Source organism: Colletotrichum tamarilloi, assembly GCF_030869305.1.
Source record: "Colletotrichum tamarilloi strain Tom-12 chromosome Unknown Scaffold_84.1, whole genome shotgun sequence".
Taxonomy (NCBI): Eukaryota; Fungi; Ascomycota; class Sordariomycetes; order Glomerellales; family Glomerellaceae; genus Colletotrichum; species Colletotrichum tamarilloi.
The window spans coordinates 66,434-87,525 of record NW_026849467.1 but is presented as its reverse complement, the minus strand read 5'-3'; the positions used below and the strand labels follow the sequence as shown (position 1 = coordinate 87,525).

Below are 21,092 nucleotides of genomic sequence, written 5' to 3'. Positions count from 1 at the left end.
AAGGTGACTATGAACTTTGGTGAAAAAGAGAGGGAGGAGGAGGGGTAAGTGAGGCATAGGCTAGCTATGCGTCTAGAGATACCGGTTGCGAACCTCTGAATCAACGATCCCATGAGCTAGTGGAGATCGGGAAAAGACAAGGAAACGACGATGGCACGATTCTCGAGCGGGTTTGTGTCCAAAAGCTTGGTATCGCTAGCCCACGGGATGCGGGAGGGCGAGGCTGGCACGGGAATAAAGTAGAGTAAGCAAACATGAGTCGGGGGGGCAGATTGTCATGTGAGGTTTGTGTGAGAAAGGGCTGAGGCAGTGGGGAGGATCTCGAAGCCGATTCAGGAACCCTGGCGGGCAGCCAAAGTCTTGATATGGCGATGCCCGAGCAAGATGAGCCTGCGACTCGTGAGAGCATAAGGGGGACGCTCAAGAGGGTCAGAAATGGAATTGCTCTGCACCGTCATTTTCGGTGTGGCCTATCAGTATCTATCAATTCACTAGACAGCGAAAGAAACACGAGAGAAATAGCGATGGTCCGATAGACAATTCTGTCATAAAACAAAGTGATGGTTCCTCGCTGAAATAAGCGTTTGCCTGTACGGATACGGGTGGTTTTTCTGTTCCCAGAAGGCCCTTTTTACAAGGTTTTTCTGCCCAGCACCCCAGCCCGGGCCCTACTTCGGTCTGTCAGTGGTTCTCGACCATACCAAGAATGGAGTACTTGACGAGCGAGAAAGGAAAGGACTACGTAGAAGAATGTTGGCTTCATTCTTGAGTCCTTGACTAACCTCCGATTTGCTTGGCAATGTGCGGCCGCCTGTACGAGGAGGGAAGTTGGAGGGGATTTTAGGTAAACTTTCTTCTTTTCGTTCTTTGCAGAACCTTTCGTGATCCGCTTCGCTAAAGCACGGTTTGCATAGTGTAGTCTTCCGACCTGAGCCCGGCGTGCCTGTCTGCCTGGAACACTAAGGTAGCCCGCGACCTTGTTTTTGCCTAGAAGGATGAGGGAGTTCCTGCACGGCCAACGTCGGCTTGGTAAATATGGGTTGACTATTGGTCATGGCCCCTTGGTAAACGAGTTACGAGCGGGATACGGCACGGAGAGGGGGCGGCGCCGCGGCAGGGCAGGGGTTTGCGGTGCGGCTGCGAAGAGAGGCCTGGGTTTGCGGTTAGATCAGCTTTTTTAGTCTTCTTCTTATTGCTTGTGGCTAAGATTATGGTTAATTCCCCGTCCAGTGAGGATTGGCAGGATTTGCGATAGAGAATGAGAGGCCGACCGACAAAGAAACATGTGAGCTTGATAGTTTCCCCTGCGTACTCCGTAGTCTTTGTAGAGCTGCGAACATGGGGGGTATTTGCTTTGATTTACGCATCGGGGTGGTTTGATTGGATACGGGCGTTTGAATTGGCGTGTGATGTGTCCCGGGGTGGGCGTCATACTGAAGAAAGACTGAAGTCTGGATTGGATTGGAGTTTCTTAAATTTCGTCTACCCGTATGCAGGCCTGTGGGAAAGACAAGGTTTTCCCTTAGTTTTTTTGGTCAGATCTTCTAGACTTTCTATGACCTCTTTAGGTGATGCATCTCCGTTTAGAGTTATGCTTTTAGGCTTGGCTAATGACAGAAGTGAGCGTAAGCAATACGCCGGTGCATCATGAAATGTGAAATGCCCGTCTGGTCCATTTGAGGGTTTTATACAATTGCCGGTTTCTTGGCTTGAACGCCAATGGTCTCTGCCGCTCAGAATGTTTTTTCTCTCTTGGATTCGAATGAGTTAAATGTCTTGGACGGAGTGGCTGAGCACATTGAATGTCTCTCCAGAAAGGTCCGCTCGTGGACACGCCAAGCAAAAACAATCACCAAGAGCCAAGAGAAACTCAAAAAAGAAGGCAAATTCTCTTAATGGCACATGAGAGTGAGCAGCAAGCAGATCATGGATCGACATGGAACAGTTTCTTCGTGCATTGTGTCTTATACTGCCCATTCATCCCGGTCCTTAGCAGTATCCTGCACTGTTTACTGGCCTCGGGGTCTTGGGACGTCCACATAGCCTTCTTGGTATGTGTCATTTCGCCAAGACTGGCCGATGGGCGCCAAATGGCAGATTTAGGGTTTCGTTCATTCTTTGGCTACGCGGTCAGGAAGGGGGGGTGTCAAAGCCTGTCTACTTGCAGTGCACCGTATTTGGCGGACGGTTTGATTTGGATTTTTATTTTCCATTTCCTTTTTAGTTTTCCTTAGTTTAATTTGGACTTGACATCTGGCTTGCTAGTGGCTACCAACCATAGACTAGGCTGGCGGACAGAACGGAACGGACTTAACCTTGTTCGCAGTCATAGAGTCTCTGCTATGTGTCTTCTTTTGACGATTTTTCTGCTCAGTCTTGCCGCTGGCTGGATACTCTATTTGTCTTCGTCGGGTGTTTTACCAGAGTGAATAAGAATTACCAATGCTTGTTGGGTCAGATGGAAGGGGGGCAGAATTCAGTGGGAGCCGACTTACGCCCACCCCTTCCAAGCTCGCCCCGTCACAGTGCTCTATAGAACCTTGTGTTGAGTTCGCTATCGCGGAATGAGACGTTGGTGCATCCTTTTCCCGAGACGGGAGTACGGGGCAAGCAAGGGGGGAAAAGGTTAGTGATTTTAGCCTACAGATCCGGTGGTCTGCACGTAGTCAGCGCGGCCAGACAATACCTATTGTTGGTAGTGATTCCCAGACCCTGATCCCATTTTGGCTTTTTTAGTCAGACGTACTTTTGCTTATACGAGGCTAAGTTCATGTACGGAGTATGTGCTCAGTCTGTAGAGTTCTGGCCTGGCTTGCTTTTTTGGACAATCGACCGGCCGTCTGCGGGATAATCTTTATGGTGCAGAACGGGGGCCTAAACGAAAGATTTAGGTACAGATAGATGGATTGGCACGATTAGATGTTCCTTCTTCTGGAACGGGATTCCTTGTTTGTGTGGCCCGGGAAAGGTGGAAGATGCGGCACTTTTTTTCTTGCTCATTTTTGTAATAAACAACGAACACACACGACTCGTTTCGACATGCTGCCCGTTGCGGCGGCGGTCGTGTTGTATTGGTATTGGGGACACGGAATAACGGAATTGGAGGCAACACTTTATCGGCGATCGAGTCTCCACCTGGTGCGGATGGATATTTAGTGGTTATTTTCCTGTGGTTCCGTTTCGTTGCTTCCGTGTTCCGCTGGCTGAATGCTGGCACGGGTAGAAAGTAACGTTTTGGACGGATGTGACGGTACTCAGTACTGCAGTTTTTGAGTGAGCACCGAGGGATTATGGTGCTTCGTTTGCAGCAAAGAAAAGCAGACGGGAGCCAAAGAGAGTGCACAGAGAAGAGGATGGGGCGGGTGGTGGGACCCTCGATCTCGGATACAGTGGTGGTGACGTTTTGCCGGCGGGAAGCACGGAACAAATAATGCAGATTTCTTATCCACACTTTCCATTTCTCGAGGAAATACAACAGTAATCCACCTACGCGGACCACCGCTCTGAAAGGTCAGCGCAGCGATACTTGGTACGCAGTATACCTTCTCTAGTGGGGCCGGCGGTGGCTGCGGGCTTGTCTTGTCTTGGCAGCCTTGGAAAAGGGCGCTGTTCGAAAGGAGGGTGTGGAGTTATTGCAGGTACCGTTAGGCTGTGACCTGCACCCAAAAGTGACTTTATCTTGTGTGTGCTGAGTGGATGTGATGGATAATGGGCCCTGCTGAGGAGGAATGCCATTATGGTGGAGAATTGAGCCTCGGCGGCGCATCGTAATCGTTCCTTTTCTTGCGTTTCTGCGTCTGCCCATTGCTCAGCCTTGGCCTTGATGCTCTATTCTATTTGATGTTGCAACATTGTCGTGTTTTTACCCTTTTCGTATCAGTTTTCCTCTTGCTGATGGTCAACTATCGGTGTACGTACTTCTGAGTGATGTCTGTCTGCACCCCCATTGAGGCGGCCTTTCCCCACGCCCCTGACTCGGCCGGACATTCCCACCCACAGAACAAGGGATGACGGTGAGTGGTTCAGTCTGTGTACGTATCTTTTCGGACACATTGGCCTCCACTTCGAAAAAGCTTGGTGCAGCGACTGTTGAAATAAGCTTGAATTCTTTTCGAGAAGGGAGGGAAGGAAGGTCGGCGGTACGTACCCACGATACCTTCTCGTCAGCCTGCACCTTCCACCCTGAGTCTGCAACCCACCTTCCACACACCAATTGGTGCCTGCGCCTGCCTTCCATACCTGTGTCTGCCGTGCCTGCCAAATGCACCCACATGTCGTGAGAGCTCCTTCCTGTCCACAACGACAGAGACCTTCCTCCTTCCATCTTGATTAAGCAAGTACCTTAGGTAGTGCTATTAAAAAAAAGAAGGTAAAGGAACATAATGGTCGAAAAGAGGAAAAGAGAAAGAATAGTGCCGTGCCGTCCCTTCCACCTCTTCCAGCAAGGTTTCTCCCGCGAATCTCCAGTCTCCCCCGTCCCATCCCGGCCGACCTGAACCTTGACCGGCATGCAATTCCACGACACAGACATTGGATCCCATCTTGCAGACTCCAGTCTCCAGTCTCCCAATCGTCCCCATCGTCCCCATCGCATCGCTCTCGATCCCGTCCCAAGTTATGGTACACCGGCAATCGTCGCGGGCCTTTGCGTGTTCCTCACCGTGGTCACGACGCTTCGAGACTTTCCGAAGCAGTCTTGACTCTCTGCTCCTGAACAGCAACACACGGATAGAAAGGCAGTTTTGACGACCGTCACCTCTCACACAGAGAGATACCGAAGAAAGAATCATGGGTGGACGGCCGATCTGACTGCGAAATCAAATCGCCCATGCACCGGCCGTCACATCCATCTTTGACGGATGCAACGCCCACACCCTCCCGCTCGCCGTCACATCCATCTTATCGCCTTCATTTACTCCTTTTGCCGACGCATGTGTTTGGTCCAGCTTTAAATTATTATTCGCGGCCTTGTCATCCTTCATTGTCGTCTTCATCCGCCGTCCAGCAAATAACCCCGGTTTTTCCCCATCCTCACCAGTGTTGTGAACAGACTAACCCACCTACGGATACCTACCTCGCTGCAACTCGATTCATCACATGGAGGGACTCGGCGCCACACCGATTTTGCCATCTTGCAGAAACCAGCGATAAGCCGTCCGGAGAGGTCTGGCTTATTTCACCGCGAAATCGGCGCTCCATCACAGATGGAGCACTCCGTTACGTCTTAAAAGGTCAGCTGCCGGGAGAAACATTCTCACGTCAAGGAGCCTGAGAGACTCGCACGGGGGAGCGCCACTATTGTGGAGGGAATCCGAGCTCCGAGTTACAGTGAAAACCAGCTCAACCTGCTGCCTTTTCGGCACCGACAGCACTCACTTGTGGTGGTGGTTGGGGGCTGAGGCACAGCAAACGCGCCATCTGGATCAGTCGGCACGCCAGACCCAGACCCTGACGACAATCATTCCGCCCGAGCCAACTCCAAAATTAAGAGAGAGCCTATCGATTTGAGCTTATTCCCGGTTAGGAGCCCCGATTGTGCGCCTTCTCCTCATCACAGCATCAACCATCAACCTGACTCTGAGAGTCTCGCTCCATCAGTCACCTCTGCCGGATACCCGCACAAGTACAGAGCATCCGGCTCCGCGGCTACGGCTGCTACGGCTGCGGCCACCGACCGATCAGAGATAGCTGAAGCTTGCATCAATTTGAGAAGCTTAGCCTGACGAACCATTCATTCTGCTCTCCAGAGAGTACTCCATACGCCCCTTTCACTATCGACCGAGGCATCGAGGCTTCAACTCGAAGGGGTATCACCCACCGAGGGAAGGGAGGAGACTTGCCTACAGTTAATTAACATCCTCCAGAGACATACGTACGCTGCCGGCCGACTCGTCGTCATCATCAGCCTCACCAACCTACGCCGCGTTCCTGTTCAGCACAGTCTCCATTATCCCCAGCGCCTAGATCCCAAAAAAAGAACAGACCGTCCGGCTGGTACGTGGGAGGACCATCGATACTATCCAAAGTAAGTTAAGCCATCACGCTACACCATGCTTTATTCCCTTATTTCCCCTATCGGATGGAGCAACAAATGCGTACGGAGAAAGACTGCGTGGTAGTTCATCCTCACCATTGCCTTGGGCCCCTCATTCTTTACTCCCGTTTGTACGCATAGGTATCCTCCTCCGAGCACCTCCCGCTTCCCGAAGACGTACGCAGCTCTCTCCCCATCGTGTGGCTCTCCCCTGAACCCGTCGCCACGCTTGTTTGACGGCTCTTTAGCTCTGGGCCAGAACAAGCTCTTTTTCGGGAGACCTGGCGGCGTGGGAAAAAGTTGGGGCTTGAGACCTTGAGACTCGCTGGGACACTGGACAGATGTTCCCTCTTTACCCACTCTCCCACATCCCGATCCCGAAGCCCTCGCGAGTCTTGACACAGCACGCCTGGCATGGCCGTGTAGTAAGGTAGGTACTGCGTGTCCGTAGAGTGGTAGACTTCCGCGGCCTCGTCGCCTTTGATGGGGAAACCGCCTGCATAATCTTGAGTCTCTGACGGCGTACCCAAGTCTCTCCTTGACCTTAAATTTTCCGCCCCGTCAATCGTTGTCCATCCATCTTAGCCCACATATCCGTACGGGAGACTACCATTATCATCCTGTGCCCCCTCCAATCACTTCAAACTGCGCCCAACTGGCGTCGTCATCCATCATCCTTACCCCCGTTGCTCGCAAACCCAAGGGTGCTCTGTACATAGTATCCGTCGTAGCGTACTGTACCAAGCACATTGCTTAAGTTGATTATCGGTGGGGTTCTCGGGATTTCCTAACTCTATGTACTTGCGCCTAGACAAGTATTCCCGTCGTTCGGACTCTTGCTCATTGCCGTCACGCTCCAGCCAACACAGCAGAACCCACTCACGCCATCTCGTCCCAAAGCTTGTCACCACCTACCGCAACATCTAACGGCTTGTCCGCGTAAACCGTCGTCAAGAGCCCATCCCGGACACTGCCCCCCCCCCCCCCCCCCCCCCCCCCCCCCCCCCCCCCCCACCCCACCCCCCCCCCCCCCCCCCCCCCCACACCCCCCCCCCCCCACCCCCCCCTCACGCCTTTCCCCGAAACCCCCCGCCAAAGGCCCCCCCCGGCCCCCCCCCCCCCCCCCCCCCCATCCCAAAGGACGGCAAGCAATCCAAAAGTAGCGCTGTGCAACTCAACCTTTTCTGTCCTATGTCCCCGATCCGCCGGGGCCTTGACTTGCGGCGGTACCCCTGGTCACCGTTGACTCTGTGTGGTCCCCTCCCAGGCTCCCACCCCAAGGTCCCAGGAGGACGCCCGGCCGACAGACTCGCCCTTTCGGCACTGGATCAAGCATAAAGAAGTCAACGCAATCGGCAGCTCCTGGGCCGCCGCAGCCAATCTCGACTCTCGCCTTGTCGTTCATCTCCCGCGGGTCTCAATCTTATAACAAGTGTCAAGATTCCCCATACGCCTCAGTTGCTGACTTTGGACGACGATCCGACACACGACTGTTGACTCTAACGAACCCACCTACCCACGTGCCCACATTCGCGTTGCTGATACCGATACAAATCAACTCATCCAGCGAGAAAAGAAGTATCCGTAGAAGTCTGTCATTTTCACCGGCAGGCAACCTTGGCATCCCCGTCACAAAACACTACTCTGTACGGATACACTACACACAGAAAGAGAGGTACGTACGCACTTCATTGTTTCGATACTCACTACCCATCCTTCTGCCCCGTCGTATACGCCCCGTTCGTCTCCATCTCGGCCCCTCTCCATGTTTTTGTCGTAGTCAAGCTTCGGTGTCGATCAGGTGCATTGTCTACTTGGTTGGAATGGGCGCCTGCTGCATCTGCGTCACCCTTCTGCTCCCCTCGAGTGTCTAGTGTCACCCTCACGTCTATCCTGATGTAGGAAGTTTGGGGGCCGCGGTATTGCAGGGGCTGCTAGACGGCACATCACTCTCATGCACCGGCGCTATCAAGAAGTTGCAGTGCAACCATTGAGCACAGGTCGTCCAAACAGGGCATCTGTCAAGAGGTGATCACACACTTGTCTGATGAAGCTTCCTGGTGCTCAACGATCGCTGCTCATCACCTATTGCTACTACTGGCCGCCGCCGGCCGAACACTATTCAACTCGTTCACGCGTATTTTCCTCATCTGCCCATTACCCTCCGAATAGCTTGATCGCCGTCCCAAGTCTGCACGCAATATTCAGCCCATCTATCTACCTCTCTCATCATTCATGCACATCGCCTCTTTTCCCACAGTTGGCTTCCAAGTACGACTCGGCCATCGGTCATCTCGGCCTCTCTACTGAGCCCGCTCAGGGATAGTCCAAGAGGCAATTTTAGTCGAGGAAGCCAGTACCCCCCGTCCCCGTCAGCTTCTTCAGTGGATCGGCTGTGACGGCGCTGAGAGAGAGAGAGAGTGTGTGTGTTGTGTGCGCGCACAGGGTGATTCCAGAAGGAATTTTGGGTCACTCGGGTCGCCTCCACTTTGGTTCGAAGCGTATCCGTAGTCTTCCCAAGTCCCAAAGTCACTTTTCAACCCATGCCCGGTCTTGTCTTCTTGTCGACACCCCCCTCTTCGTCGTCGTCGTCGTCTTCTTCCTCTTCCACCCCCTCCGTCTCCCACACGCCCCCCTTTTGCATTCGTACCCCTGCCCCCCTTGGCTTGCCCTGGCCCCCCTCCCTTACCATGACTCCCCTGTCGCCAAAAGCTTGGCCTTCGCCGGGGGGTGCGACTGCTAGTGTGGGCTTGCGCGTGTTGTATCAGGATATATATGGTACAGGTGCTGCTCCAGCCCAGTCAGACGCCTTTGAACTCCATACCCGGCACGTCTCGCAAGCCTGCCAAAAGCAGCTCTCACCAACTCCAACATCCCGTTCACCTTCACCATCTCCACCCTTTCGAAGCTTGACGTGCGACTCAATGCGCCTCAACCTATCTCTCTGTCGAGTTGTGAATAAGCTTCTGTCATCACCCATCACCGCCTGCGAAACACCTTCATCCTATCGTCGAGGAGCTCATCGTCGCCCTCACCTGCCTAGAACCTGAAGAGCTAACCCACTTTGCTCTGCGTCATCTAGCCTACGCAATTCGTTTCTCTTTTCTCGAAGCGTTTGTCAGCGGTATCAGCACCCGCTGCTCACCACCTACGCGTCCGCTTCTCACAGAACAAACGCTCTTTCATAGAGAAAGCTTGGACCTTCAGCCTTTTCCGACGAGACGTCTCACCCTGATTTGCCTTGAACAATCTCTTGGCGTGACAGACGGACACCACCAGTCTGGTCACACGGGGTTTTAACCATAGCTATCGGCTTAACCCAACAAACTCTCTTCTCTCTCGACCGCGGATTACCCGTCTTTGCCATAGGGCAACTCGGGCCAAGGATCTTTTTCTGTCGAGGGCAACTTGTGCCGATTTCTACTCAAACTATCGCTACCCCCCAAACGAACTCAGTGGGGCCGCAGTGGAGGACCACCGGAGAGTTACTTTCGGACCAGCCTTCCCTTCTTCTCACCTTGATATAAAGGTTCTCCCCATCCTACCTATCGAGGCCTTTTGGTAGCTTCACACTTTTACTTTACCTTCACCACTCAACCTTCATCACACTCTATCCATCATCACCATGGAGACATATCACGGCTTTGTGCGGACGCCCGCAGACGCTATCAAGCTCTTCGAGGCTTGCAGACTCGGCCTCTTGCCTCGCGTCCAACGCAGACTATCAGAGAAGGAACGCCAATCCATCCGATCCGGCTCAGTATTTGTTTGGGATGAGCGGGAAGCTGGCATGAGGAGGTGGACCGATGGAAAGTCATGGAGCGCCAGCCGAGTCTCTGGCAGCTTCCTTACCTACCGCGAGATGGAGGGCAAGCGTGGCAGCGGCTTCGGCGGCGGCAGACGGGGTGCCGGCAAGACTCCCGACTCTGGCCGCGGCAGCGATGAGGACCAGGAGGACGGCGAGCCTGAGGGCTACAGATACAAGGCGGATGGCCTCATGAAGCAGTCTTTCAGCATCACCACCTCCACTGGCCAGCACCTTCACCTCATCTCCTACTACTCGAGACCGCACCCCGGATCACCAGAGCTCCAGCAACCAAGCACCGATGCCCAGCTCAGACACATCACTCCCATGAAGGGAATGTACCCCGAGTCCAGCCTCCACGACAGCAACCCTACTCCCGCTCTCACAAGAGGACCTATGCTGCAGCAAACTCCTTACATGACACAGCAGCACCCTCAACAGCCCATGCCGCCGCAAGCCTACCCTCCTCAGTACGCACAGCAGCCGGGCTACTCATGGCCTCCTTCGCCGGTCGCCACGCCTCCTTACAGCCACTACACAACATCTCCCTACCCGCCGCAACAGCAGCCGCAACATCAACTGCCGCCTCCTCAAGTCTCACACTCGCCCGCGCAACAACCGCACTACGCACACGCACCTCCCCACCACCACCTGTCCCCTTACGACCGGGCACCTCTCCCGCCGCCAACGGCTCAGAAGCCTCTGGCTCCCTATGCTCCTCAACACCAGTCTCCTCGCCTGGCGCAGATTCAACAACCGCAGCACCAGTCGCCTCGGTTGGCTTCTATTCAACAGTCGCGTGCTTCTGAGTCCCCTCGCATCTCCCACCTTCAAGCTCAAGCGGCACAGGCTGTGATGATCGACCCTAGACTCGGCCCTCGCAACCCCAACACTCTGCCGGGAATCAACGCCGTCTCCAGCGCTCCTTCTACCAGCCACCCGATCACACATACTCCTCCCAACAGGACGTTGTCTGTCTCGCCTCCTAGAAGCTCGCACTCCGATAGCAACAGCGCGGCGCCCCTTCCCAACAAGGCCAGCCTGTCTGCTCTCTTGCTGCACCCTACTCCGTCCAACTCTGAGCCCAGCAGTGCCAACGGTGTGAACAGCGCCAACAGCTCCCCGCGAACAGGAGGCGCCCTCGGCGGTCTTCCCCCGCCGGTCGACCGCCCTGCCAACATGAGCCACGACGTTAAGGCGCTTCAGGCTCTGGACCGCAAGTTCTGCATCTAAAGTGTGCCAGACCGGGAACAAGAGGAGAAGGAACGTCCATGAAGACGTAATCAGGGTTGCTTTGCCATGTTAGCCTGGGAATTTTGTTTTGTCTTTTTTTGTCTTTACTTCAGCATCGCCACGGCGTTTGGGAATCACTTTCAGGACCAAGCCACTTTGGGCGGTCTCAACAAATCGGGAAACGTGAGATCACGATATCGGATCACGGGGGTTTTTTGGGTTTGCATCACGGTAAAAACGGGGTTGGCCAGGGCATCACCACCAGAGAGGTTTTGCATTGAAACAGTCGTTACTTTTCTTTTATACAGTACATAGCATTACGAGATTGCCTCATCCGCGCCATCGGTACATCACCGGGCGAAATAGACTGGCACATTTTTACCAACATCTCAACTTCCGTGTATCCCCGATCCTGCCCGTGGCTTTGAGTCAATTATCGATGAAGGATGTGTTACGTTGCAGACTGGTTTCGAACATGCGGCTCTATACAGTGATGCACACAGATGGATGCATCTTACGACGGTAAGGTGGTGGACTTTCGAGTCTGAGGCTAAGCGGATGGAGTCCTTCCCCCAAAGTCGGGGATCATTTTCTGAGGCGAACTGACAGCGGAGTATTGGTTGATGGAGACTTAGTTGCAAGCTTTTTTTCTTTTTTTTTCCTTGTCTCTACCTTTGACGAAGCAGGCCCCTTGGAAGGCATGGCCAGCAGTAGATCATGTCCCCGACAAAGAAAAAAGGTACGAGTTCCCATTTGCCAATTGCTATGTGGTCAGTTTAGGTTAAAGTCGCGTTAAGCATCAGGCGGTTGGCAGGGGGTTGTTGGTGTTGGGGAGGGGGAGGGGGAGATCCATCATCCATGAGACGGACAACGTTGATGGGTGGTTGCGTGGTGTACGGAGTAGGGGTCATGGTTCGAGCAAGACGGACGGAAGGAAAAGTTGCGCGCGCGCGCGCGCGCCCTGTACGAGAGAGAGCCTTCGGTGGCCGAGGGAGAGCAAAGCAGTACGAGTACAATAGTAACGAAGCGGCCGCCCTGGGTCTGACCCTGGTGGGGAAGGGGAGAGAGAGAGCCAGAGGCAGAGTGCCAGAGACGTCTGTGGGAATTTAGAGTGACGAGGCTACCGACGTTCACTGCCGATAGACGCGTAGATGAAACGGCCTCGTTCAAGGGTGTGGGTGGGAAAAGGTGGGATAGTGTCTAGGGGGGAGCAGTTCGTGGTTTGTGTGACTGGGGTTTTGATGGAGACTTGGAGGGGGGTTATGGATGGGAGGAGGAGGCTCTTGTGATGGTTGTTGGTCTCGATGTCGAATCTAGTCGACGTTGACGTTGGTTAGACGTCGGACGAGAGAGACGTTGTAGAGAGGGGGGCAATTTTGCTCTGAAGACGGTATCGTTTTGGAGCCTAGGTATGGATGGATTACAACTTCAGATACGAAATAGAGAGACTACCCGTATCTCCATGGGGGAGAGAAGCAGCAGTCAATTTACCATTCGGGGCGTTTGTGGGGTGCGCCGGCAGCGTTCAATGCTTCTGCGTCGCTTTCTTGGTGCCGTTGCGGTTGCTCGGCCGGCAGGCAGGCTGGTAAGATACAGGGTCCGGGGGTTCGATTGTATTGACCGTTTTGGGACGGTTTTTTGGGCTTCTGCCCCGAAGAACTCCATCTTTCTATTGCTCTTGTGGGTATTGCTCCGTTCAAAGCGTTGGAAGAAGATGTTCGAAGGAGACGTTGTTACACGGTTGGGAATAAGGGAGCAGCGTAGGACGGCCGGCAGATATCTAGAGTTGGATTTTTGAAGTATGATGTGAAGTCTTGGCTTGGTGATGTCCTCGTCATCTTGGTGTAGATTGGAGGGAAACCCGGAGATGGGAGAGAAAGTATCAATGATCACCATCACAAGGGTCCCATAGCAGTGGTTTAAGAGAAGTGGGATGTGGGATGTTACGCCCTTTCAGAATTAAACAGTGAAGTCTCCCGTAACTGGGTGGATGGATGGATTTTGCTTGTTCGTCATGTTTTCGAAACGGGCAGGATGCTCGTCATGCCCAGGCTGTCAGTCAAAACCAGCATACCACGACCCTCCACCGTCGGGTTTTCTCTCGCGCGCGCGCGAACATATGACACCGGGGACAAGCTTGACTCTTGGGACAGAAAAGCCAAGATCTGGACAGGTTTCTCCACTTCATGCATGAGACGACCCTCTGATGGAATTCATGGGAATGGTAATGCTGACTGAGGTTGAGGAACGGACGTGGTGGGTGCTGACAAAAAAAAAGCTTGCCATTCATGGGTACGTTTGTAAGTTGGAACGGAAAGCGTTTACCACTTCCGGGGAGCGTCGGTTTGTATGGGGGGTGGGTTTGCTTCGTTACAGGTGAGAGAGAGGGAGAAGATTCTCTGGGCATTCTGTCCTATTGACAAGATGATGAGCCACTTGCATTCGTAGGATTTCCTCTTTCACCTGCGATGTACGCCAGTCATGGACGGCATCCGCGTCCCCATCTTCTTGCCATCTTGTTGATGCCGTACAGTTGTTTGCTCGATTCTCACGGATGTGTCCGTAACGTCAGCGTTTCCCAGCCCTGGGACGCGGGACGGGACCAAATCCCGCTTGCTTGTCGCTCATCGAGGCGCAGCAGCTTGCGACCCCCTACCTGAGCTACCTGAGCTACCTTAATTTTACGCATACCGACGGATACCCAGTGCCGCTTGGCGGGGGTCGGTGGTAGTTGACGCGTAAGGTAAGGAATGAGCATCATTGCTGAATAGTGATCAAGGCCGGCCTCTGTGGGCTATGGTAAGGTCAAGAAGGGGGATTGACCTGATCTGACAGAAGCGCTATTCAACCTTTTGCCATGATGGTTGCGTTCAGCCCGCCGCCTTCTTTCGCTTTACCCCCATAGTTGTCTTACAGACGGACTTGCGATAGGTTCACATTATGACTCGTGGGGTGGAAGAAAGAGGGTGTGCGCGCGCTGGCGCACCAAAAGGCCAGTTTGGATCTCTTTCGGACAGGATGCTCACATTCGGCACAGAGAGCCGCTGGGCTGGGGAATAAACTTGGGATGGACTCTGAAGCTTAGCCTGACGGACGCGTAAGTAGGGGGTCATAGGTGGGTTCAAGTTGCTGCTTGACCTACTGAGAGTGAGACTTTGGAAATCTACCTCACCCCCAAGTCAGGTCGGTCCACTTGGGCAGTAGAAGCGCCGTCATGTCAGTGCATGTTTTAGCTTGTATCATTTCTCGGAAATCTTCAACTGCGCCTGGCTGGTGGTGGTTATCTACGAATGTGAGCGCTCAGCGCGGCCGTGCTGTTGGCGCTTAACGTAAACTTACTTTGGCATCGGCGTTGGGGCACCGCACTGCACCGCGATAAGAACGGCGTGAAGGCTATACGAAAACCATAGAGGCTGGTTCACGCCCCTTTGGAAGTCACCGTGTTGATCATAACGGTAGTCGGCATTCTTTCAAGCCCACCAACTCTTATGTCCGTTGCACAAGTCATCAGATTCTACGGCAAGTTTTCCGGACTTAAGTCTAATATTGAACAGGTCTTTGGAGATCCTTTGCGTGCCATTGGGTGAAATGGATGACGTTGCCAAGGGCTGGGGTTCGAGGGGAAGACACAGAGGAAAGGCTTGCCGGACATGGGAAGGGGCCCCTCAATAAGCTATTATGGATCAAATGCGAGCCAAGCAAAACGAGCTCAGTATTCGTATGGCTCGAAGCCGGGGTCAAGGTGAGAGCAGGGCTCTGAATGAGTTGCAATGGGAGATATTCATACCTACCATCGCTCAACTCGTCAACGCCTCGTTTGGGATTCCGAATGCGCGTCTAACATCCCCTTGGAGAAGTATTCGCCTTCTCCAAAAAAAGACTGGATGCCACCCCCGCCGAAATCCCTCACGCATATTCGATCTCTTGAGGGTCATAGTCACATCAAAAAGAAGCCAAGTCTCAGAATGCGCAAGTAAAGCCGACCACTGCCCAGGGGTGCCGACGCACGGCAGTAGTGTAGAGACGAAAGAGCAAGAAAAAAAAGCTCGGGTCTGGTGCCTGTACGGTCGCATTCCGAGCAAGGTGCGCTAGCCGCCGTGGATCTGATGTATGTCCACTGTCATCCTCCGTCCTCATCGTCTAGAATCGCCTCCTGAGACGAAGCCCTTCGCCAAATGTTTCCTCCCGGGAACAGAACGCACATGCCCCTTCTGATCTCTGGGGCGGAAGACAGTCAGAGCGGCACACTCAATCGGTCACTTGCCGATGTTGGGTCGCCTTTTGGTAGAACTTGACGGGTTCAATACCAGTATCGAGCCTCTCTTCCACCCCCTGCCGATTCACCCACCGTCCGCGAAAAAGCAGGGTCCTTGACAGGCACATACTTAAAACACCAACGAGGCAAGCTTTGACGAATCTAGCTTTGGTTCGGTGGAGAATGAGCGACAGCAGCCATGGGTAAACTTGCTTCAGGACGGAATTTGGGTTATCTTGGCGGGCCCGGACCGCCAAACAGCACAGGAGATTGGAAGGATTAGGAGAATAGAGGAGTCTTGGCGAGCGATAGCGTGTCGCGAAAAGTTGCTTTCTGACTGGGGGAAGCGGACGTGAGGTAGTACGGTGGATTCAACCTCACTGGTTCTCCCAGTGTGCTATTCTCGTCCGCTTGGCTGCGTGTCCGTTTCCTCACCATTGGGCCTCTCCAAGCAGGGCCAAGGCCAAGAGCCTGGAAGGAAAATGACTTTTGCCTTGCAGCGTGGCAGCGGTTCAATGGGAAACAATTCAGGAGGTTAGTGATGTTTCTTGTCAGGTTGCCCCGCCCGCCGCCTCCTGATAGCCATGCTCAATGGCTAGTAGTTGATGGAAGTGCTGGGTGCTGCTAGCCATCCGCTAGTTAGAACCTCCGAGGACGTGGCCGAGATACCCGTCGGTTGCGTTGACCAGCGATTTTGGGATGCCAAGTGTTGATTTGCAGTTTCATCACCCCTTGATGGATGAGTTTATCCAAAGCTTCGTCTTTTGACGTGCCTATACTCCACTATGCCTCTCACAATTCTGGAAGATAATGTTGATGTATCTCGAGGTAGCTTCTCATGTATCCTGGAGGCACGCCTCTCTACGCCATTCGTGACATTGTAGAATCACGCCCGTCTCGTGAGGGCGGAGGCGCTGGCTAGTGTATCAAGTCTTTTGACAAGGTCACGGAATGCTCAATTGCGATGGCGGCTGTCTGCTCGTAGTCTGTAACTTTGATGGAGCGAAAGCGAGACGACATTTATGAACAACATGAAGCACCAAACTGGCTCTGGCAAACGTCAATTGATCGCCTTAGACTTGAAAACAATGAAGCCCGCCATTATGGTGGGTTTATGGCTTCACGTGTTGAAGGCTTCAGTGAGGCTACATTCGATCAAGAAAATGTTCACAGCGCAATGAAGCTACAAAAGCTACAGGCATCATAATTCACGCGAATGTTATGTTGACGCCAAGCAGGATTCAGAAAGACTTGCAGCAGAGCTCCATGTGTCTTCGCAACCTGAAGCTGCCTTGTGTAGCCACAGAAGTTTTTAGTAGAAGCCTACCGTTGCTGCGAACCACCGCTGCAGATTGCACGGAGAGTCCGTCGACTTTGCGAATTTATGGCCAATTCCTGCTACAAGTAAGACCGCCCGCACGCTCTCTGAATTTGGATTAACAAAACGAATCTGATGAAATTTTCCTAGATCGTCGTTATGGTAGGATTAGAGGAATCCCGAGTGAAGTTCGGCTCTTATCTTTAGTGATGTTCATAACTTTCAAGTAGGGGCCGTCGACCGCTAATTCGCATCTGTATCCCCCCTCATAGAGCATAACAGAGGAAAGCATTGCATTCTGTCATGGATTTAATATGCATGGTATCATATTTCTCTTGATACAAAACGGCTTCTTCATCGTAGTCCTTCTTTTAATGCCGTCGGTGGGTTGATTGACAATTAGTTTGTTGTGAGATTCGTAACGTGAGTACTAGGCACAGCACGTTGATGGTTCACCAGCTCATGGACAGTTGATGATATCAGCATTATTGAATGCATCAAATTAACTTTGCAAGGTGTACGACCGAAAAAAATTCGTTAAGCTAAATGCAATAGTCCAGGAGAGTTGTTGTTAATCTTTCTATCACCGTTTTCGCTTCCCTGTATCATCGCTGTCGCAGTCCAGAGACGACAGTTGAGTCCATCCAGTGGTTTCTCCAGCGACTGCTTGACGTCTCAAAGAACTACAGTGTCAAGCCAATTGATCCCTTCGAGGTGCCGTTCATGTTGTAACGGCACATTGCCGCGCGTAATCCTTTTGAGACACTTTTGTGGAGAGGGCATACCTCTCAGAGAGTGCAAACAAATCCCAAGATATGACTGTGGACGTTCACAGGCTTCGCTCTACAGTTGTACTTTGATTTTAGTAGCCTGCAAGGCAACCTTCCACCGTCCCAGCTCGGCCAAAGTCCATCACGATTTGCCCCTGGATACTCGGTACCTGAGATGCTTTCGCTATTTGGGTGAGCACCAATCGTTTACTGTGCTCACTTACTCCGGAAGCACAAGCGTAGAAGTCACATTCCGGGCGGAACCCCCGGCATGCGACACGCAAGCTCTGCAGGGCCAATGGACCTGGGCCGGTGGCATGGTAAGATTATTGTTTAAAAAAGGCCGCCGTGTGTGCTAAGATGGAAACGGACAGGCGCCCGAATAATGCCCAGAGGGAATAGAAATTCGTTCCGACTTTTGGATCCGCTAAAGAAGCATACACGGCAAAGATCTTGACAGCATGGGTTTGTAGTCCGAATGAAACGAGCCAGGGCAAGTCGTGCCGAGCGAAAGGGGAGGGGAGGGGGGATTGGTGGTCGAAGGATCGCACTTCGTTTCGATTCCTGGTCTGAGTGGTCCCATTTCCCACCCTCACCAACCGATCCGACGGCTCGCCGGGGAAAATCTGTGCAAAGTCCTTCTCACTCTAGGAGTCTCGCGGCTTCGCGTTCATGATCCTTGGCACACTGTTAGTGAGAATTGGGGGAGAGCCAAGATGCAGAAGTGACCAATTGTCCGAAATGAAGTGAACGCGGCAGTGCACTGCCTCCATTCATCTCCATGTCGCCTGCAGGCCTTGAGGAGCCTTTTACCAGGGGTTGAGAGGGTTGAACTTGGTTAAACCCACGTGGGACGCCTCCGTAGATGGGGAGGGGACGCTCCTTGGACAAGGAATTAAAGAGCTTCTAATCTGCAAATCTCACTTGTTTCCGGCGCTTTCTTTGCCCCCTTGATCCATAACCTTTGTAGGTCTTCAGGTGAGTGTATTTTGACGATTGATCGATCATACACAATGTAAGGGGGTTGAGGCTGAAAAGCACCACTTAACCGGGTTTTCCGAGCATGCCAGTCTGATAATGTGGCGACGATCACCCACTTTAGACGTTTAGCATCAGGCGGAGGACGTAAGCGGCCCGCGGACAGGCAACACTCAAGATAAGAAAAATAAGGCCGAACCAATGTCTGTTCTTTGAAATCGCCGACTAGTCTCGAGCAGTCCCACGCGTATCGAAAAAGGGCTGTTACCCTCGGCCGCGACGGACTGGGGCCGGCTCCGAGCTCGAGTGTCGGGCCGGTGGGGGTGGATACCAGGTGGCTCGATCATGGCTCCAGAAACGGCGCCGAACTCGTCACTCAAAGGGTATTGAGCTTACGCGCGTTCTTTGGGGGATCCTGTACCCAGGCGGGCATTTGATTTGGTGCCGAGTGGTCGGAGACTCGAATAGCCAACCACAGGTTCAGAAGAGCTCCCGGCGACGCATGCTTATGCGAGGGATTGCTACCTGGTATGCAGGGGCTTACAGTTGAACCTGTATCTGGGACGGTCGAGATGCTCGGCGCCTTACACATCTTAGTTTACTGCTCGGAGGATTTCCCATAGTTGTACGCGGTATGTGATCCATCATCCCCCGACTTTGCTTCCGTGAGCACTGGAAAATGTTTATGCTCACGCCCCGTGTCACGGACGTAGACGTACCTCTAGATTTTTCGGGGTTGTGTCTACTCGAACCCAACCACTGGAACGGCATCCCATGTCGATGCGGGTGATTTTAAAGTGCCGCTCAAGTTGCCCAAACGGCATGAATTCGCGGAGCTATAACCTCTCACGCGGGAAGGGGAGCCTGGGATAGCTAAGAATAGAGGGCATGTCTAGACGAGACAGTTCGCGTGCGGTGTCACCAGGAAAAGCGCGTGCGTCGTAACCGTTGGAGATGTGCTTCCAGGGATCGGGAAGGTGGGAGGCGGTCTCTCTCACTTCCTGAAAGTCCGTTCCCTCGGATTTGGGAGGGCAGAAAAAAGCTAAATGGGTTTAAGGTGGTCGTGTTGGTGGTGGTCCCGAGTAAGTTTTGTCCTCCTTTTGCGTCATTCGCGAGGAAGTGAAGAAGAGGGGGGGCGTGCGAAGATCAGACGAGACGGTATGTCCTGAGACGACCGTTGTTCGGCACAGGTTTCCCATACCCAGTAAAACTTTTGTGCCGAATGAAAGATATGCTCGGTGCGAGTGTGCCGAAGATGGTGTTGTAAGTGGTTTGTAAGGTTAACCTTGAAGCGTCCCCCGAAACCTGGACATGGCTGAGCTTACATTTGCGTGAACCAACACTCTATTCTTCCACCGAGAGTTTCTTTCTAGACTTCAGAACAAACGGTCTATTTCGTATTTACGAGAAGCTTAGGAATAGGGTTCCCGTCAAGATTAACCTCAAGGTTGGTTTGGCAGTCCTCGTCATCGATCTCAGAATTTCGGTCGTTTACCTTCAAGGTTCAGAGAAAGGCGGTTAGGCTCGCGAGATCCTCAAAGAGGTGTTCGTTCTATGTGAGGTAGCCAATCCCCCTCGCAAGGGGCCACGGGCAGGTCTAACCGTCCACTTTTTCTCGAACTTAAGCCTCTGCCCAAAGTCGGGTGGTTAATCCCTTTGGACGGCCTCATCTCACCCATCCGAGCTTTGGGATAATCGGGAATCACGAGGTCTGCAGATGCGCCAAGCCACAGACCGTGACAGCGACCTTGTTCTCGACGTCCAAAATGCTGTAAATAGGCGAGGGCACGTAGTCTTTTCCTCGGTCTACTGTGACTCTTGGCAAGTCGCAGTAATGTCTGGTCGGCTCCGAGGTTGAGAATATTCGAGATGACCAAGGAATTACCTTCCTCGAGATATGCTTGAATTGATGAAACTACATTTTCAAGGACGTCAGACACGCAACTCTATCGAACCGCCCTGTTTTTAATTTACCCGCTAGAGCCTATCACTATTTAAGGTAGGATGGTAAAGTGAGTTTAGAGGACGATGGTTCGAAATTACCCCGCAAGAAAAGCGAGGTGCTCGCAGAGCGGACGGCATTCCAATACGTGTGGGATGCTGCCATGCATCCCTAAGTTCAATGCAATAAAAGCCTTGACACCTTTCGGGAACTCTGAGTCGGCTTATCACGAGTGTTATAGTTTGGAAAAGTCATTTCTAAGATGTGTAATATTATGCTAATCTCGCCCGGTCAACCTTAACAGTACTTGACGGGTAGTAAATGTTCAAGGTTGTGGAACACTAACTTTATAGAAACTTCAAGTAGAAAGTTGATCATTCGCTGTCGCCACCCAAAGCCTCGCACGAGGCGAGGTGTTGAAATTCTGTCTGAAGGTTGCCCCGTGAAATACAACCTTACACAACAGCATTTCCAAATTCTGAAGAACATATCCCTGGCAACATGCGGGAAGCGCATGCCGATGATCCATGCCGTTGGTGACGATCAACAGATGGTTCTTGTATCACCTGTGTCGCCCACGCCCAGGATGTCCTGACACTACCCGCTCTTTATTGAAACCTGGAAACCCAAGAAAGCAAGGCAGCCTTCCTAACATCTTTGTAGCCAGGGTGTTCCGCAGGAACGAGCGGCAAGGTTGAGACTTTGAGATTATTATAAGCATACATTCTTCTGATCAAGGGGAAGGTCAAAGAGGGGG

General features: G+C 52.8%; 5 protein-coding genes across 5 annotated transcripts; 3 read left to right on the top strand and 2 right to left on the bottom strand.

Moving 5' to 3' along the window:
• Positions 1 to 2,887: 2,887 nt before the first annotated feature.
• On the bottom strand, positions 2,888 to 3,382 carry CTAM01_12895 (uncharacterized protein; the record flags this gene model as incomplete). Its single annotated transcript, XM_060528900.1, has 1 exon — positions 2,888 to 3,382. A coding segment is annotated over one exon (495 nt), but the record flags the coding sequence as incomplete, so codon positions are not given.
• Positions 3,383 to 8,612: 5,230 nt separating this feature from the next.
• CTAM01_12894 (uncharacterized protein) lies at positions 8,613 to 8,777 on the top strand (the record flags this gene model as incomplete). Its single annotated transcript, XM_060528899.1, has 1 exon — positions 8,613 to 8,777. A coding segment is annotated over one exon (165 nt), but the record flags the coding sequence as incomplete, so codon positions are not given.
• An 882-nt stretch (positions 8,778 to 9,659) lies between these two features.
• CTAM01_12893 (Gti1/Pac2 family protein) lies at positions 9,660 to 11,072 on the top strand (the record flags this gene model as incomplete). The annotated part of the gene is made up of 1 exon (XM_060528898.1): positions 9,660 to 11,072. One exon carries the CDS (start codon positions 9,660 to 9,662, stop codon positions 11,070 to 11,072), a length of 1,413 nt encoding a protein of 470 aa, XP_060376524.1.
• Positions 11,073 to 11,848: 776 nt separating this feature from the next.
• Positions 11,849 to 12,166, bottom strand: CTAM01_12892 (uncharacterized protein; the record flags this gene model as incomplete). The annotated part of the gene is made up of 1 exon (XM_060528897.1): positions 11,849 to 12,166. A coding segment is annotated over one exon (318 nt), but the record flags the coding sequence as incomplete, so codon positions are not given.
• Positions 12,167 to 18,646: 6,480 nt separating this feature from the next.
• On the top strand, positions 18,647 to 18,943 carry CTAM01_12891 (uncharacterized protein; the record flags this gene model as incomplete). The annotated part of the gene is made up of 1 exon (XM_060528896.1): positions 18,647 to 18,943. A coding segment is annotated over one exon (297 nt), but the record flags the coding sequence as incomplete, so codon positions are not given.
• Positions 18,944 to 21,092: the final 2,149 nt, after the last annotated feature.